At 43.7% G+C, this 19,195-nt stretch overlaps 3 protein-coding genes and 1 non-coding gene across 4 annotated transcripts in view; 3 read left to right on the forward strand and 1 right to left on the reverse strand.

The window, feature by feature from the left end:
* Positions 1 to 19,195, forward strand: part of Atp6v1g2 (ATPase H+ transporting V1 subunit G2) — a 64,596-nt gene that overhangs the window by 3,662 nt on the left and 41,739 nt on the right. The gene's annotated exons all lie outside the window — the stretch shown is intronic.
* On the reverse strand, positions 2,500 to 4,302 carry Aif1 (allograft inflammatory factor 1). Its single transcript, XM_026415451.1, has 6 exons — positions 4,171 to 4,302; positions 3,916 to 3,977; positions 3,762 to 3,828; positions 3,363 to 3,404; positions 3,001 to 3,163; positions 2,500 to 2,699 (listed from the first exon to the last, which is right to left on the reverse strand). The coding sequence occupies exons 1-6, from the start codon at positions 4,193 to 4,195 to the stop codon at positions 2,615 to 2,617; spliced, it is 444 nt and encodes a 147-aa protein (XP_026271236.1). The 5' UTR covers positions 4,196 to 4,302; the 3' UTR covers positions 2,500 to 2,614.
* Ncr3 (natural cytotoxicity triggering receptor 3) lies at positions 12,747 to 19,083 on the forward strand. The gene is given in 6 exon segments (XM_026415400.2): positions 12,747 to 12,792; positions 18,064 to 18,279; positions 18,282 to 18,383; positions 18,489 to 18,554; positions 18,557 to 18,586; positions 18,932 to 19,083. Coding segments are annotated over 6 exon segments (612 nt in total).
* On the forward strand, positions 13,107 to 13,210 carry LOC113201632 (small nucleolar RNA U13). Its single transcript, XR_003303176.1, has one exon. It is a non-coding gene; the product is annotated as a small nucleolar RNA U13 (small nucleolar RNA).

Genomic DNA, 19,195 nt, shown 5'->3' on the forward strand with positions numbered 1-19,195 from the left:
TAGGGCCTTGCTAAATTGCTGACGCTGGCCTTGAACTTGGTATCCTCCTGCCTCAGCCTCCCCAGTTGCTGGGATTACAGGTGTGCACCACCATGCCCAATTCATACTACTTATCATTTCCTAATATATAAGTTTTATTTGTTGTTATTTTTGGAGCTGGAGATCCCATTCTGGCCCTCAGGTTTGCTAGGTAAGCACTCTACCCCTAAATTGAATCCCCAGACCCCATATAAATTTTACATTTTGTTTGTTGACAGTCTTTCTCCTCCTCTACCAATTCCCAAAATAGAATGAAAGAGATGTTTGTTTTGTTCACTTTTACATCTCAAGAACTTATAAAAAGAGACTAGCCTATAAAATAAAGGATTTAACATTTTTTAATCACAGCACAATATATATGTATGTAATAAATATGTATGAATTTTCACAAACTAAGCAGAACATGTGATCACAAAAACAGAATCTTAACTAGCACCCCATCTCAGAAGTTGCCCTGGAACTTCTGCTTGTTAATACCCTCTCCCAAGGCTAATTACTATCCCAACTACATATAATATACCTGAATTTTACCTTTCTTATATTTTATACAAACTAATAATACAGTAAGAATTCCTCTTGCTCAACACTGTATATATAATATTCATTCATGTTGTTGTGTGCAGTTGTAGCTTCTTAATTCTTATTGCTGGGTGGTAATAGTACATGGTATAACGCTGTTTATCCTGAATGAATGAATTATTTAAGCCCCAGGTCCTTTCGATCCCTCTTGATGTTACCAGGGTTGTTGTGAAAATTAAATGAATTAATACATGGAAAATATTTAGAATAGTATCCTGTACATAGTAGGTGCTCAATAAAGGTTAGCTATGAATTTCATTACAGTTAGATACATATTAACTTATTCAATGATTAAGTTTTGGTCATGAAGCAATGATCTCTATATCATCTGAAGTCGTATATAGTCACTGCAGCTCTATAGGAATTACCTACCTGGATGCCTTCCTGGCTTCCCCACTGGGAAGAGCCACTATGGAAGGCTTAGTGGTCCAGTACATGCTCAGTATGTGAATTAAACTGGGATAATCAGATTCTCATTATCAAGGGACTTAAGAAACATGAGGTTAGGAATGTAGCTCAGTGTTACAGTGCTTGTCCAGCATGCAGGAAGCCCTGGGCTTGAGGAACCCCTCCACCCGCCAACCAACTGTGCGCAAAAAAAAAAAAAAAAAAAAGCTGGGGTGGGGAGGGGTGAGAAAGATATCTGAAATACTGTCCAAAGAGTGAGGGTTGTTAGAGTTGACTCATCTGAATATCTTGGAGGAGGAAAGGTCTGGCCTCATCAAATACTATGAAGCTCTTAGGCTCCTACCTTCCCTGGATTTGACTGTTCACCCCTTTCTTCAACTCAAGAGATCCTGTGTCTCCATTATCTGCCCCTTTTTTTTTTCTTTCCATATTTTTCTTGGTGCATCATAGTTGTATATAGTAGCGGGATTTGTTGTTACATATTCATACATGCTCACAATGATAAACTGGGTTTCTATAGCTTTTCCCCAATAGGAGGATCTCAATGACTCATTTAACTCTTAAGTTATCAGAACTTATAGTATTGTAAATCCTTTACTTCATTTAATGACATCAGTTCTTTCATTCATTCATTCATTCATTCATTCATTCAAGTTTTAAACATTAAGGGTTTGTGATATGCCAGGCAAGATATATTATCCCCATTTTCAGATAAAAACCTCAGAGAGGCTGAGAGATTTGTCAAGGTCAGAAAACTAATAGTAGTGGAGAACGTTAGTTCAAAGTAATCCTCATTCTTTTGTGAAAGTTACCATGGACCTTTACCAAATAAACAGATTTTTAAAAATAGCCTACCTAAATTTCTTCTGGTCACAACTGTCTTATATATCTGGAATCCCCCTTGGTGCACAGAGCCATCTGTTATAGTAGATACTACAATTTTTTATTTATTTTTATTTTTTGCAGTACTGAAGATTGAACCTGGAGTACTCTGTCACTGAGCTATATTCCCAGCCCTTTTTATTTTAGTTTTGGTACTTGGGATTAAATCCAGGGACACTTTATCACCAACCTACATCCCTAGTACTTTTAATTTTTTATTTTGAGACAGGATCTCATTAAGTTGCTGAGGGTCTCACTAAGTTGCTGAGGCTGGCCTTGAACTTGTAATCTTCCTGCCTCAGCCTCCTGAGTTGACTACAGGTGTGTTCCACTATGCCAGGACTTCTTTTTATTTTTGCCTAGACTGGTCATAAATTTGCTATCCTCCTGCCCCTGCTTCTCAAATAGCTGGGCTTGAAGATGTGTGCCACCACACATAGCTACAGAATTGTTGATAGATTGTTTATTTGAACAAGTCCTTGCTGTCTTTCCCTGGAAGATATATCTCTCTTTCCCAAGCTCAGGGGGAGAAAAATCCCCCAAATAAAAACCATACAGACTTGATCTGGAAGGGAAGGATAATTTATTTAGTTTGACTGGCTCACAATTTTGGTTTTTTGTTTTGTTTTTTCATGTTGGGATCATTAGAAGCCCCTTCAATCTCGCTGTGGACATGCACATGTGTGTACACACACACACACACAAATTAGGGCAATTCAGAGATAGCCTTCTTGGCTGGGGGACCCGTTGGCTTTTCCTGTTCTCTTGCTTTCTCCTCATACATTAAGATCCTGGAAGAGACACAGGTATCAAGGAACACTTTTTTCAAGGGAACAAATCTTAGGCTGCTGTGAATGTCTCGAAGGGGTCGAGGTTGTGAGGGTGGGAGGAGAAAGAATGAGAGCAGAGGTGGCAGTGCTAGGAGCTATGCATGAGGGATGGGGATGGGAAGAGGACCTTGGAAGAGTCCCTGTCTAATAATGGAAAAGTGGATGCTGAGTAATGTATAGCAGTTGAGGCTGGAGATAAGAGTAGGGCTGGGGATGGACAAGAAAATGGTAAATATAGGGGAAGTTGGAAATGGACTCTTACATTTTTAAGATGGCGGATCTCTTGCCCAGCATCATTCTGAGAAAGTCAGGATAGCTGAATGTCTCCCCAGAGCCACTTGACACCTCTCTAATTAATTTCTTAAGCTCTAGGTGGGTCTTGGGGATCCCAAGTTTCTCTAGCATTTGCTTCAAGGACATGATATCTGGAGGGAAAGGATCAGGATGTGGAGAAGAAAGGGAATCCCTCTCTCTCTCTGCCTCCTTTCCCACCTCCAAATTCTCATTCTCCGCCCTCTTACTCTGGTAGGTAGGCTCTCCCCCAAAGCCACAGGGAACAGAATAAGTGGAAGAGTTTTTCATCTGCCTAGGCCTGCACACTCCCCCAAATCACCCTTTTCTTACCAATATCTCCATTTCCGTTCAGGTCAAACTCCATATATTTTTCTGAATGAGGGAAGAAAGCAGATAGGGTAAGCCCTGGTAGTAGGGTCCAAGGAAGGGGATTGAGAAAGAGGTGGCTGACCAGCTGAGAAAGAAGATGTGGAAGAAGGAGGAAGGGCAGGCGGAGGAAGTAGGGTTGAAGGATTGAGAAGCCCTGTTAAAGTGGAGGGAATTAGAGGGGTGCTAAGAGGGGCAAGCCAGGGAAAGGGACTCCAATGTGGGAGGGGAACAATCAAGGTAGGTTCTCCTTTTCCTACAACAAAGTCAATTCTGCGTTTTCATTGTCCCCTCTGGGTTCTTGTAGAAATCCTACCCCCAAGCCTACCAGGCCCCTTTCCACCCTAACAGTTTCCCCCTCACTCTTGAAGGCTTCCAGTTTGGAGGGTAGATCCTCATCAGTGCTGTATTTGGGATCCTCCAGGAATTGCTGTTGGGGAAAGGTAACCGCAGGATTGGCTCCCTCTGCCCCAGGGCTCCATCCCCCAGGCTTTGTCTTCTCAGGTCTTCCTTTTACCTTGTTGATCTCATTCAGTCTCTCTTCCTGCTGGGCCTTCAGTAGTCCAAAAGCTTTACCTCCTGAGGGGTACAAAGATTGATCAACCCTCACCCCTCCCTTACTCTCCACACTCCCACACCCAGCCCAGGGTCACCCACAATTCTGTCCTGGAGCACCCCCCACAAGCCTGCCCTAACTGCCTACCTACTCCCTGGCCCAGGACTGCCCACCTCCTTGTTCCCATTGTGAGCTCCAGCCTTTATACCTCCCTACCCTGTAAATCCCTGGTTTGGCTCATAGCTCAGCAGATGCCCGTGGCAGGTGGCAGGTGGCAGGTGGCGGTAGGGAGAGAGAACCAGACTGGCTCTGTCTGTTAGTCTGCCGGCTCTTCTCTCCCACCAGTCTCCCCTGAGGCCTCCCTCCCAAACTTCCCCTTTCTCCTCATTCCCCTCTTTGCTACCTCTTAGATCTCACTTCCCCATCAACTTCTGCTGACACCAGCACCCCAGGAAGAAGGGGGAGTAGGCATAAAAAGGACATGAAAAAAAGAACATTCTATAAACTCCTTTTGTGTGTGTGTGTGTATATGTGTGTGGCAGTGGGGATTGAACCCAGGGATATCTACATCCATAGCCTTTTTTTTTTTTTGGAGGTGGGTACTGGGGACTGAGCCACATCCCCAGCCCTATTTTGTATTTTATTTAGAGACAGGGTCTCACTGAGTTGCTTAGTGCCTTGCCATTGCTGGGGCTGGTCTTGTGATCCTCCTGTCTAGCCTCTGGAGCCTCTGGGATTTCAGGCATTCACTACTATGCCTGGCCCATAGCCCTTTTTATTTTTAATTTTGAGACAGGTTTTGCCAAGTTGCTGAGGCTGGCCTTAAATTTGCAATCCTCCTGCCTAGCCTCCTGAGTATCTAGGATTACAGAGTAGTGGGATTACAGATATGTGCCATCATTCCTGGCGGCTGCTGCTGCTTCCTCCTCCTCCTCCTCCTCCTCCTCCTCCTCCTCCTCCTCCTCCTCCTCCCCCTCCTCCTCCTCCTCCTCCTCCTCCTCCTCCTCCTCCTCCTCCTCCTCCTCCTCCTCCTCCTCCTTCTTCTTCTTCTTCTTCTTCTTCTTTTTTCCAAGATAGGGGTCTTATTGTGTTGCCTAGGCTACCCTTCAACTTTTGGGCTTAAGTGATCTTTCTATTTTAGCTTCCTAAGTACATGGGACTACAGGTACTCTACTTTGCTCAATTCCACTCCTGTGTATGCTGAGGATTAAACCCAGGGTTTCATACCTGCTTAGCAAGTACACTACCACAGAGCTACATCCAAACCTTTTTATTTTATTTGAGACAGTTTTTAAATTTGTCTCACTAAGTTGCCCAGTCTGGCCTCAAACTTGTGATCCTATTACTTCTGCCTCATGAGCATGTTAGATTACAGATGTATTGAAATAATTTTTTGGGGAGGGGTGCTTTTTTGTTTCTAAGTTTTTTTTTTTCCATTACTGGTGATCCAACTCAGGTCCTCCTCGATCATGCTAGTCAAATGCTCTACCACTGAGTTATATCCCTTATGCAAAGAAATATTTTGATAAGCTATTGAAGATATGGGGGAAGGACAGTAAGATCCCAGGGCATTTATTATCAGGAATAAACAAATATTTCCTTTGAATAAGTCATGATATTCAGATAACTATAAAGTTTTGAACTTTGTTAGGTTTCATTAGTCTGGGCACATGGGTTAGGATAGGGAGCCAAGGGAGGGCTGGCTGAATTTTTCTGCATTGTGGGTGGGAGAAGACTCTGAAATCCATAGACAATCCAGGAAGGTGGTGAGATGGATACAGGGCCTAGCAATGGAGGAAACCCTCACTCCTGGCAGTTCTAGAGGGGCACTTGGAAACATGGAAATGCCTAATGGAGGATTTAATTTATTTGCTTTAGGATGTGCAATGTCACCTCATCTTGTCTTCTTTGAAATCCTTGTTAAAATGTAAAGAGTTCAGGACTTGAAGAGTTCAGAACTTTGTAGTACTGGGGATTGAGCTCAGGGGGATTCTACCATAGAGCCATATCCCCAGCCCTTTTTATTTTTATTTTTTCAGACAGGGCCTCACTAAGCTGCTAAGGCTGGCCTTGAACCTGGGATCCTTCTGCTTCTCAGCCTTCCTAGCTGCTGAGAGATTACAGGTGTGCACCCAGTGGAATTCAAGAATTTAAATAGATACTCAGCGAAACTGAAAGTGGTTCTCAAACTGCAGAGAAGCTGATATCACAAGCACCAGCTTGCACACCCCCCACCCCACCCCCCGTGTATGGGTGTGTGTGTTTTAAGGGTGCTGGTCACCATGGATTCAGCAGAGTGTGTGAGTACTTTCTAATAAATGCCCTCCCTAGGCATAGCCTTTCTCCCTTTTCTACTCTTCGACTCTTCACTTTCAGGAAAGTGAGAAAACAGCATCCCCCTCACTGAGTCCTCCTTGTCCAAAGTCCTTGCCCTGGGCCCCACCACCCTGTCCCAGTACTGATGTAGACCCCTTTCCTGCTGCTGTCTTCTCAGCTACTTCTGCTTCATAGCTGAGTTTTCACTTCTCACTGCCTCTTCCTGACTGAGATGGGGTGGGGATGCCGGGGTGGACTCTTGACTTCTTGAGTTCCCTTTGTAGCAGCTTCAGAGAGACTCAGCCCCTGCCCTCCCAGTGCTCTCTCTGCCCACTTGGGGCAATTTGCTTCTCTATTCATGCATTTATTCAAACATTTATTGAGTGCCTGCCTATTATATGCCATGCATGCTTCCAGGGCTGATGAACCAAACAAATGAAAACTCTTGTCCTCATAGTCAGTCAAATTGGGGAAGGAAAACAATAAGTATAAAGAAGTATATCAAAGGTGAAGGAGGAAAAGTAGGGACGGAGGATAAAAATGTCATGTGTAGAGTGCAGTTTTGAATAGAGTAAGCAGTGAAGGTTTCTCTGAGAAAGTGATATTTAAGCAGATTTCAAAGAGGTGAGGGAACAAGTTGTGTGGCTTTAAGAGTAAAAAGGAAAAATACACTATTTATCTTTTTTTTTAAATATTCATTTTTAGTTTTAGGTGGACACAATATCTTTTTTTTTATTTTTATTTTTAGATGGTGCTGAGAATTGAACCCAGTGCTTCACACATGCTAGGCAAGCACACTACCACTTGAGCCATATCCCCAGCCCTACACAATTTATCTTGATGTTCATAACACTTCATGTGGGATTCCCCCCACACCAACCAATTCTCCAATTCTTTGTTGGATACTTTGGTGTCCTACAATTTAATTCAGTTCTGATACTATCTACCAATCCCACAAGTCAAAGGGCTTCATTCATCCCATAAGACCCCTCACCCCCAGTTAGGATGCTAATTACAAGTTTCCACCTCTTCTTTTTGGGGGGGTGCTGGGGATTGAACTCAGGGGCTCTCAACACTGACACACATCCCCAGCCCTATTTTGTATTTTATTTAGAGACAGAGTCTCACAGAGTTGCTTATCACCTCGCTTTTGCTGAGGCTGGCTTTGAACTTGCGATACTCCTGCCTCAGCCTCCCAAGCCTCTGGGAATACAGGCATGGGCCACTGTGCCCAACACAAGTTTCCACCTCTTATACTTCTGGCCAGTCAGCTACAAACTAGAGGAGGGTACGATCCGCTCCTTGAGTTCAATAATTTGCTAGAATGGCTCACAGAACTCAGGGAAACACTTTATTTATGTTTACTGATTTGTTATAAAGGATACAACTCAGGACATAGAAGAGATGCATAGGGCAGGTACTGGGAGAGGAGTAGGGAGCTTCCATGTCCTCCCTGGGCATGCCACATTCCCGTCACCTCCATGTGTTCCCCAACCTGGCAGCTCTCTGAACCCCATCCTTTTGAGTATTTATGGAGGCTTCATCACACAGACAAGATTGATTAAAACACAGCCATTGGTGGGAGGGAGGGCCGAAAGCCCCCACCCCCTACCACTGGGGACTGAACCCAGGGCACTCTACCACTAAACTACATCCCCAGGCCTTTTTAATTTTTTCTCAGATCTTTTTTTTTTTTTTTTTAAACCAGAGATTGAACTCAGAGGCACTCGACCACTGAACCACATCCTCTAGTTTGTATTTTATTTAGAGACAGGGTCTCACTGAGTTGCTTAGTGCCTTGCCAGCCTCCCAAGCTGTTGGGATTACAGGTGTGCACAACCATGCCCAGCTCTCAGATCTTTATACACACACACACACACACATACACACACACATATATTAGTTGTTTATAGATCTTTATTTATTTATTTATATGTGGTGCTGAGAATCGAAACCAGTGCCTCACACATGCTAGGCAAGTGCTCTACCACTGAGCCACAACCCCAACCCGTTTTTCTCAGTTCTTTCTAAAAGTTTTATTTTGAGACTGGCCATGAACTTGTGATCCTCCTGCCTCAGCTGAATTGCTTAGGGCTCACTAAATTGCTGAGGCTGGCTTTGAACTTGCAATCCTCCTGCCTCAGGCTCACGAAGCACGGAGATTAAAGGCATGTGCCACTGCTCCCAGCTCAACAATAGATTTTTTTTATGTGTCTCTGTTGCTTCTAATATACACTCAAATTTGAGAGCAGATATCCTGAAGAAATAGAGCAGTTCCTGAGCTTGCAGGGCTTTCCAGGTATTGCCTGAAGGTACTAACATAGCTTAAGGACCTGTCATTGGGTGCTGGGGCTGCTCAGGAGTAGGGATAGAATGCTGACTTAGTTGCAAAAAGGGAACCACTGGAATCCTATGAGATTAGAGCTACTTTGTCAGTGCCCTGTGTTGCTAAGGGCCCTTGTTATGATTCTGTGCTCTCCAGGGGACTGCTATTTAAAGTTAGGTCCCACAGAGTGTGCCTACAAGAAGAGAATGCACTGGAAGGGAACACACTAGCTTGGAGTAACCATCCCCCTGGCTGTCTCCCCACAAGGTCACCTCAGGCATACCTAAACCTCAATTAAGGACCATACTCCTCTCTAGACCCTACCTCAGGAACAGTTCTTACGACTGTCTTCTGGGTTTCAGTAGCCCAGAAGAGAGATTTCGCATGAACTGTGAAACTGTCCTATGTCTGTGTTTTGCTTTGTCAAAGACCACTTCACAGTTTAAAGGTCTTATTCAAGCTAAGCAACAACATCTTTTGTACTGATATGTCTTTATTAAATTTAAACTTCAACTTGCCTGAGTTTCAAATGTTATCTTTTATTTAATATGGCAATAAAGAAGTACATGATTTATTCTATTGCAAGTTTGCAGGGTTTTATTAATATTTTGGTAAGTGGAATGCAATTCACTGGGTCTATTTTGGTTTCTATATTATATATTTTGTGCTTTACTAGAATGCCAAAGGGATGTGTGGCACCAAATAAGTCAGAACCCCTGTTGGAACTTCCCTCTCTTTTCCTTCCTTTGGGCCAGGGTAGCACCATCCCTTGCGTTTCCCAGCAGTCACCCACACCTTTGTAAATAAAATGTCTTCTTCCAATTGTCCTAATTTGTGGGTGCTGTTTCCTGTGGAACCCTGATTGACACAGTGCTTGTGTGTATCTGGAAGAAGAACAAGGGGCTGGGAAGAAATATATCTCTGCAGTGCAGTTTCTTGTTGTAAGTGAACAAAAGGATATCCTGATGTCTGTAGCACGCTGGAGTGTGGTTACTGAGCAGCTGTTCCTGAAGTAGGAAAATAAGTCAGGGTTCAGAGTCTTCAGGGCACAGCCTGTAGAACCCAAACCAATTCACCTGCTGCCATTGCCAGAAGCTTTTCCTTGTCTACAAAGTCTCCATGTAGGGCTTTGAGAGGAATGTGACAGCAGTTTATTTTTAAATCTCCCCCTTGTTTCCTGGAATCCATATAGAGCAATGAAGAGAATGGACACACATACACACACACACACACACACACACACACACACACACACACCATTTTCAGTAAAGCTGAGAAGCTACAAATTCCAAATTATGTATATGTGTGTCTAAAATCCAAGTTGGGCAGGCAGTTCCCAACAGTGCAGCAGAGAAGAGCTGCACTGAAGGGTCCTGGTGACTGCAGTATTGGCAAATACCTACTCATTCCTGGGAGGAAAGGCTTCACCCTCAGAAGGAAAAATCGAGAGCAGGGTTGCTAGAATAGAGGAAAGACTGGGTAGGTGGAGAGAGAATGATTAAAATGCCCAGAGGGACCCAGAAATGGCAGATCTCAGAACATGCTAGCAAAATTCTTTGAATACAGAGTGAAAATCCTTCACAGAGTGCATCTTTTTAGGTGTATGGGGTGATAACAGTCTGTGGGACCTGCTGTGAAACACAGAAGCATGGAAAGGTTTGCAGAAGCAGAGCAAGTACTGGCTATACAAAGGTGCCAGGTTTTAAGGAAATAAACTCAGTATTGTAGCAAAAGAGTCTTTGAATTTGTAAACCAGGAAAGCTGTTCTGAATCCTCTCCTACCCTTTACAAGGCCCTCCTGCTAATCATTCAGAAAAATCTACCATTTAAGTATGAGTAGCAAAAAGAAATGACTAAAACTTCTGTACAACTAATCAGGAGAGCCGAGTGCGGTGGTGCACACCCATAATCTCAGCGACTTTGGAAGGTAAGGCAGGAGGATTGCAAGTTTGAGGCCTAGCTCAGCAACTTAGCGAGGCCCTGTTTCAAAATAAAAAATAAAAAGGGCTGGAGATGGGGCTCAGAGTTTAAATACCCTGGCTTCAATCCCCAATACCAAAAAAAAACAGGGGGGGGGAAAGAGCAATGAAACTTATCAGAAATGTAGTGCTAAAAGCAGATGGAAATTCAGCCCAAAATTCCATCATGAACAGAAAAACAAAACTTATCATCTTAGCAATGAAAGCAGGCCACACATTAGAAATACAACTACTCAGAGAAGGGACTACAGGTAACAGGCGACTATGAATGGGAGCAGGAGGCAAGAAACAGTAGAAAAATACAAAGCCATTTCAAAAAGAAACATTTTTTCCACATACTAGGCAAGCATTCTACCCCTGAGCTACATCGCCAGTTCGTCTGTCTCTTCCTTCCTTTTTTTAATCCATCTCATTTGTAGATGGACAAAATTCCTTTATTTTATTTATTTTTTTAACTATTTTTTTAATATTTATTTTTTAGGTGTCGATGGACACAATACAATGCCTTTATTTATTTATTTATTTTTATGTGGTGCTGAGGATCAAACCTGGGTCCCACCTGTGCTAGGTGAGCCGCTCTACCTCTGAGCCACAATCCCAGCCCTATTTGTTTATTTTTATGAGGTGCTGAGGATTGAACCCATTGCCTCATGCATGCTAAGCTAACACTGCCACTGAGCTACAGCCCCAGTCCTACATCCCACATTTGTAATAGGCAGTATTATCTCTGTCATTCAATTCAAAATTCAAAATATTTTAAATTCTACTATAATATTTTCTCTAAACAGATATTTTCTCTAAAGAGAGATATTTTCTCTAGATAGAAAATATTAAATGCATTTAAATTATTAAAATATTAAAATCATTTAAATTATTTAGAATGGGATTTTATTTTATTGTGGTGCTGGGGGTCCAACTCAGAGCCTTACTCATGCTAGGCAAGCACTCTATCACTAAGCCACATCCTCAGTCTTGGAAGTAGATAACTTCAAAGATAGCTTATTTTATTTTATTATTATTTGTGTGTGTGTGTGTGTGTGTGTGCGCGTGTGTGCGTGCGCGTGCGCATGCACATGCTCACTGGCCCTGCTAGAGACTGAACCCAGGGCTGCTCTACCACCTTTTTTATTTTATTTTTTATCCTGAGGGCATTGCTAAATTGTCCATATAGGCTTTAAATTTTTTGATTTTCTAGCCTCAGCCTCCTGAGTCAATGGGATGACAGCTATATTTTGAAATTCAAAAACCTACATGAATTGTGCATGGTAGCCCATGCATATCTTCCCAATGACTTAGGAGGTTAAGGCAGGAGGATCACAAGGTCATAGCCAGCCTCAGCAACTTAGTGAGACTCTGTAATAAAATAGAAAATAAAAAGGGCTGGGATGTGACTCACTTGTAGAGAAGTGATTTCAATCCCTAGTTCCCCCCAAAAAAGCATTAGAAATGTGTTTTTAAATTTTCCTGACATGTGCCAAGCAGCCTGGTAGAGTCAAGGATGCCTTCTCAGTGGAGGGGCAAAGGGCCCCAGATGGAAGAGATGAGTGTCTCACTGCTGGCCTTGTTCACTCTCTCAACAAGGAGAAATGGGGGAGAACGAGAGCAAGGAAGATAGGGTCAGAGAAAGTGTGCTAATGAGGAGGGAGGGAAGAAAAAACATGGAGAAAGATGGGGAAGCAAAAAGAGGTGTGGAGAGAGATGGGGACTGTGTGTGTGTGTGTGTGTGTGTGAAAGAGAGAGAGAGAGAGAGAGAAAGAGAGAGAGCAGGAGAGAGATGGAGGCAGATGCGGGGTGTGGACAGAAAGATGGAGAAGAAACAAGTGATATGAATAAAGGTGGTGAGACAGAGACATGAGAAATGAGGGAGAGATAAGAGTAGGGTGTTTGGCCCACAGAAGTCACTTATTGAAAGCATCACTAAGCCATATGCAATGGCACACACCTATTGTTTTAGCTATTTGAAAGAGGAGTTTGAGGTCAGTCTGTATCACAGATCAAGGCTATCTCTCAAAAAAAAAAAAAGAAGAAGTAAATATAAATGAACATATCCCAATAAAAGTGTTGCTGAATAAATGAATGGACTTTGTTGCTCAGCAAAGAAGGAGTGGAAAGACTACTGAGCAGAATGTACATTATTTATCAGAGAAAAAATTGTACTGGTTTCATCCAAGATGACAAAGGCCTTAATCAGCAGTGGGAATGAAGAGGTGGGGAAAGGTACCTGATATATTTCAGAGGCAGCATGGAGAGGACTTGGAAGATTGTTTGGATGGAGGAACTGAGGGAGAAGGCATAGTAGGATCAATTCCAGGTTTGGGACCTTAAATGCCTGGGTGGATAGCTTCCACTCATTGAGACAGGGATTTTAGGAGGCTGACATGATTTGGGTAGACACTGATGATTTTGAAATGCCTATCGAACATTTAGGAGGACAGACAAATATTCTGGGCTTAGTCTCAAGAAAGACGCTGAAGGTAGAAATATAGATTGGGGACTCAGAGAATAAGCAGCAATTAAAACTGTGGCTATGGATCCTTTTATGATTCATAAATATGATGGTTGGGTTTTCACACTATTGTGTGAGATGTGCTATTCTGAAATCCTATTATGATATTGGCACATGAACCACCTGATGTAAAAGAGAAACTTTCTGTGAACCCATTGCATTTGCTCCAAATTTGTTGAATGAAAATGGGAGAAACAATACAAAAGTTCTGCAACAGGAGGATGGTGTAAAGGTACAGGAGTGTGTGTAAGGTACAGGAATTTGGGGGTTTCCCTGGTGACAAGCTCTAAGATATAAGTCATACAGAGTCAAGCTGATGGTTGGAGTAGAGGAAGTGAAGCAACTGTGAAGTTAAGGATAAATCAATGGTTGCTTCTGGGAGGGGATATGGATTGACCAGAAAGGGGAATGGGGAATTTGCTGGGCTTTTGGGAACTGCAGCGTGGTTTACATGGGCATATATATTTGTCAAGGGTCATCAAACTCTTCATTTAAATCTATGCTGTATTAATGTTAAAAATGTCGTTTTTGTGGGCATTAAGTCCACTAATAGGAAGATGAAAAGTCAGGTGAAGCTCTTTAAAAAAATTTTTTTGATACTGGGAATTGAACCCACGGGTGTTTTACCACTGAATCACATTCCCAGGCCCTCCCCACATTTTTATACTGGGGATTGAACTCAGAGGCTCACTGAGACACATTCCCAGCCCTAGTTTGTATTTTATTTAGAGACAGAGTCTCACTAAGTTGCTCAGTGCTCTGAGGTTGCTAAGGCGAGCTTTGAATTCTCAATCCTCCAGCCTCAGCCTCCAGAGCTGCTGGGATTACAGGTGTGCACCACCTCACCAGGCTCAAGTGCAACTCTTTATGAACGTGAGGGAGTTCTGCAATAGGAGGATGGTGTGAAGATACAGGAGTGTGTGTAAAGTACAGGAATATGGGGGGACTCAGGCCTGAGGGATGCTGACAGCCAAAAGGCAAGACCGAAAGTGGTAGAATCAGATGCTGTGAACCTTGAAGAGAAGCTTTTTCAGGCGTAGAAAGTGTGACAATCTGAGAGCCATTCATTAGCTGACAATCATTGACAGGAACTTAGCCAGAGGAAATTCACCCCTGCCCATCCTCCAACCAGGCCACAGCTGTTTTTTCTTTCTTTCTTTCTTTCTTTCTTTCTTTTTTTTTTTTTTTTTTTGCCGTGCTAAATCTCAAACCCAGGGCATGCCAGGAAATCACTCTACCACTAAGTCAGATCTCAGCAAGAGTTTTCTTTTGAAAAATTCCATCCTTGTGTCCACCAAGTGGATTAACCTAGTAGTTCCCATCCTGCAGGTTACACTTCCCTACAAGTTCTCAGAGTTATTTGAAGGGGTCCTCAAATCCTTACACATAACGGGATTTATTCTAAATGAACTAAAGAAAAAAAACCCTAAGTACTGTATTTAGAATCCACAGCATTCCAAGCTATAATGAATGGTTTGGAGGTCTTGGGTAGAGAGAAGGACATCCTTGAGTTCAGTCTCAGCAATAACCCTGATCACCTTATCCCAGGACTGGGGAAATCTGAATCACTGTACACTGAACATCTGATGCAGAGGGATCTGGGAGTTTACAGGAGAGACTCCCATTTTACAGATATGTAAGTAGTGGAACTGGGACTCCAACTTAGCCTGACTCGGCTTCTAAGCCACATGGACCTGGGACATGGAATACTTCCACATGTGAGTATCTGGTGGCCCATTCCATGTCCCCACTAGTGTTGACCTTGCCTTGCTCCCCAAACTGTGGCTTTCTCACAGTTGAAGTAGAAGAGATAATTTTCTCCACATTGACTTTTTGGGGTGGGTTTGGGGGTTGATAGAAGGAGACAAAGTAAGGGACAGGGAAGAAACTGGAAATGAGGCCCAGAGGAGTAAAACCACCATGAAGTCTCACGTCTCTCATGCCCTGTGACCAGCAGGGGGCAGCTCTTGCCTTGCTAAGGCATCTCAGTCCCACATGGTCCAGTTCCATGCCCTGGGAGGTGGCTTTTCCATTGCTGAACAATGACTGACTCCATACTTCTCAGACTCTGTGGCATGTGTGGTTGTCCAGGTGGCTCAGGGAGGTTAAACTATGTGTTCAAGATTATGTTACTAGTTTGTGAGGGAGCTGGCATTTGAACCCAGCCTGTTCCAAGCCAGCATTTTTACCCCTGAGGTTACTGCTTCTCTAAAAGAAAGCTCTGAGTTGCAGTGATAGGTGGCAACATATCTAAGAACACATTTCAAAATAGAACTAGAAATAGGGGCTGTGGGTATAGCTCAGTTGGTAAGAGTGCTTGACTCACATGTACGAGGCCCTGGGTTCAATACCCAGCACCAATCAATCAATACATGCTTACAGTTTAAAAAGGTTCCACCTGGCATATTACATGTAATGCTTGTTTTCTGTATGCTGTGTTATGTGCAGTATACATAACCAGGTGTGTGGCATACTCTTGTACTAATCCCTATATAAACTCAAAGTTATGTGTAATGTGATGTGTCTTTCATTTGTGTCTGTAAAATACAGAGTGGATTTCCCAGTGGGTAAGCCTGTATAGAAGGCAGATAAACAGACCTCCAGTAGGAGTGGATTCCTGTAATGGAGATCTGAATATGAATGAGTCCAAACTCCATCAGCAGCACTCACTCCTCTGCCAAACCACCCAATCAACACTATCAGAGTAAAACAGGCTATGTAAATGTAGCTTCTCCACAAAGTCCCTGGTGCCCGCCTCCTATCATCAATCAGCTTGCTTCTCTAATCCTCTCATTTATAGAAATCCTAGGGCAGTCCTGGGGGGAAGGGGGAGGGCCAGAGTTCAGGGAAGGAATTGGGGGCAATGATGGGCTTGGGCAAACTTGAGCAAGGGGGAGGGGAAGGAGGTTAGCTTTGGGGCCCAGTAGGGCTGCTGGAGGCTTATTCTGAGTAAAGGGTTGGTCTTCTTGAACCTCAGAAGCCGAGGGAACCACATCCTGGTCTCACCCATCCTTGGGCTACCAGCCATCTAAGCTCCGCCCTGCTCCTTGCATGTGGGCCAAGTGCCCCACCTCCCAGAGTTCCAGACATCTTCAGCAGCAGCATCTTCTTTCCTCAGGGAGGCATGCATTTGGTACCCAAGGTCCCAGGCAGTCAGGTCCTTAGCAAGTGATGCGTGAGTTCTGTTTGTCCTAAAAAGCTTTCTACCCCCCATCTGGTGACCAAAGATCTGACCACAAGTGATTGAGGACCTCTACCCAGGTTCTCCTCAACAACTGGAACATCCTTCAACATGGCCTGGATGCTATTGCTCATCTTTATTATGGTCTATCCAAATGACATGGTATTTGCTCAGGACCCTTAGGGGTGTGGGGCTGGGAGGAGGAGGCTAGGGGGAGGCTGGACTTAGATACCCTAGGGGAGCAAGCTTGGTAGGGCTGAACCTTGTGCCCTGAGGGGAGCTGTGGGCACTTCCCCTCACCTCTGTTAGCTGATGCCAGTAGACAGTAGGTTCACAGCCCCTCCAGGTCTCTGGCTTACTGCAAGTGTTATTCTAAATTTCCATGCCAGAGACCTTTTCTTCTCAGTTACCTTCCTAGTAAGATAAAGTTGAAAGAACCAGTAAAAAACGGCTGCAAGGAAAGAAGGAAGGAAAGGACCAGAATTTTGGTTTGTCTTTTTTGTAGGATTTTCATTTGATGTTTAAGAAGTGTATTAATCTAGGCTTATTAGCTAGGATCTGGATATATAATTAGGAGTTCAGGAGTCCTAATTAAGTCTAACATACTTTTTTTTTTTTTAGTGAAACCTATTTTAATTAACAGAGATTGCTTAACTATCAGGCATATTAGTTAACTAAATACAGGGCTTCTTAGGTGTAGATTCTATTCTCAGCTTCAGCCACCTGGGAACCTAAGGCAAATTCTTAGGCCTCTGTCCAGACTCTAGGGGCCAACCAAGGAATCTGTTTCAACAAAGACTTTGGCGTGTGTGTGTGTGTGTGTGTGTGTGTGTGTGTGTATGTGTGTGTGTGTGTGCATGCGTTGTAGTCCCAATTACTCAGGAGGCTGAATGGGGAGGATCCCTTGAGCCCAGGGATTTAAGGCCAGCCTAGGCAATAGAGTGAAATTCAGCTCAAGGGGGAAAAAAAAAAGTACAAACAGGTAATTTAGGGGAATTCCCATACACAGTCAGGTTTGAGAATCACTGAAATAGAATGATGGGGGAAATTTTTCCCTAATTAGATAATTTAATTGGAGATTTTAATAATTGATTTAATTAATCAATATGGACAAGTTCAATGAGGATTTCAACCAATCTCAGCTATGTCTTCACCTGGAAATTTAATTAGTTAATGCTCTAACAAAAAACATAGCAAAGATGGTTTACTATTATGGAATGTTATTAGTACTAAAGTAATTCCTGAAATAATATCATGATGATATTAGTTAGCTAGGCAGCCACATCCAATACTGAGTTGCAATTGCACCATGGTAGCATAAATTCAGCAAGACAAGTCCTTTGTGAAGGCAGTTGGAGAGGGTGAGGGTGAGAATTGGAATGGGAAAGACTTTGAAAAATGATTTAATAAACAATGTTAAGAAATTAAATTAGTGGGGTGCGGTGGTGCACACCTGTAATCCCAGCGGCTCCGGAGGTGAAGGCAGGAGGATCACAAGTTCAAAGCCAGCCTCAGCAATTTAGCAAGGTGCTAAGCAACTCAGTGAGACCCTGTCTCTAAATAAAATACAAAATAGGTCTGGGGGTGTGGTTCAGTGGACGAGTGCCCCTGAGTTCAATCCCCGGTACCCCCATCCCCTAAAAAAGGAATTAGTAAACCAGTAAAGAGGGAAAGATTTAATGAGACACCCAAAGCATGTGTCTGTGTGCCTTACAAAGAGGGACAGTTGGGATATTCACTCCAAGCTCTTTTCTCTTGGAGAAACTAGAGAGGCATCTCTGGATTTTCTCTCTGTCCCCAGGATCCTGTATTCTCTGGGTGTTCTCTGCAGCCCTCCCGCCCTGCTCCTACAATGCCAGCAGAGGGAGACCAGCCATTGGCTCTGTCACATGGTACCAAGACAAGGTGGCCCCTGCGAATGAAGTGAAGAACAGAACCCCATAGTTCAGAGACTGCCTGGTTCCCCTTTCTTTTTCCCAATTCCTCTGTGACCACCAGGCTGAGCTGCACATCTAGGACACCAAGGCCAAGATGCTGGCGTCTATGTGTGCAGGGTGGAGGTGTTGGGCCTGGATGTTGGCACAGGCAATAGGACTCAGCTGCTGGCAGAGACAGTAAGGCATGGGGAGGCAGGACCTCCTTGACTGGAATGTCCCTGGAAATCAGGAATCCTCCCCCTGCCCTTGTTAACTAAGCCCCTTCCTCTCCACTGCCCTCATGCAGGACCTCATGGGCTAAAGATAAGCACAGTGTTCCTCCTTCAGGCTGGATTCTATGCCTTTGGTTTTCTCTCCATGGCAGCACCCTCTCTTACCAGAGCAAATGTGAGTATGGAGCCTGGAGCAATGATGGAGGGATAGGAGGGGCAGTAAGAACTGGAGGAGGAAAGGACATACGTTATGAAGAGGAGAGCTTCAGTGTTGGGGCACTGAATGGCTCCTTTCATCTCTCCCACCAGGCCACTATCACATGGGGACATGCTACCATTCCTTGGGTGGCCTCTGAGGAATGATTCCAGATCCTAGTGATCTCTGACCCTTTTCAAGAGACCCCAATATATCCTTCTCTGCCCCATAACTACCTCCTCCTTTAGAGTCTTGTATATTTTCTTCTTAGTTTTCCAGATGCCCAAATCTGCTCCCCCTGGTTCTTAACTCTCTTCCCCTTAGGTCTGACCTGGACAGGTCCAAGGAGAGATCTCCCTGCAATAGGGCCTAGAGGTCCCTCCCAGCATTATCTGGAGCTTGTCCCAGCATTATCTGGAGTCTTAGCCAGGGAGGCTGAGACTGTGGCTCCTGAGAAATGGAGATTATCAAATTAATTATTCCTACTTGTCAATTGCTGATTTCAGCCAGACCCACAGACAATTTTCTGCTCCCAGGGAAGTTCAGTTCCTTAATACTTTTTTTTTTTTTTACCCAATATTTATGACT

This window comes from Urocitellus parryii, chromosome 8, assembly GCF_045843805.1.
Source record: "Urocitellus parryii isolate mUroPar1 chromosome 8, mUroPar1.hap1, whole genome shotgun sequence".
Lineage (NCBI taxonomy): Eukaryota > Metazoa > Chordata > Mammalia > Rodentia > Sciuridae > Urocitellus > Urocitellus parryii.

What these genes read in the sequence shown, in the direction of transcription:
- Aif1 (XM_026415451.1), bottom strand. Translation starts at nt 4,195, where the DNA reads ATGAGCCAAACCAGGGATTTACAGG. An exon ending in GACTGAATGAGATCAACAAG is followed by an intron (nt 3,829 to 3,915) that starts GTAAAAGGAAGA and finishes TTTCCCCAACAG; the next exon opens with CAATTCCTGGAGGATCCCAA. An exon ending in AGATCCGCCATCTTAAAAAT is followed by an intron (nt 2,700 to 3,000) that starts GTAAGAGTCCAT and finishes TGTCTCTTCCAG; the next exon opens with GATCTTAATGTATGAGGAGA.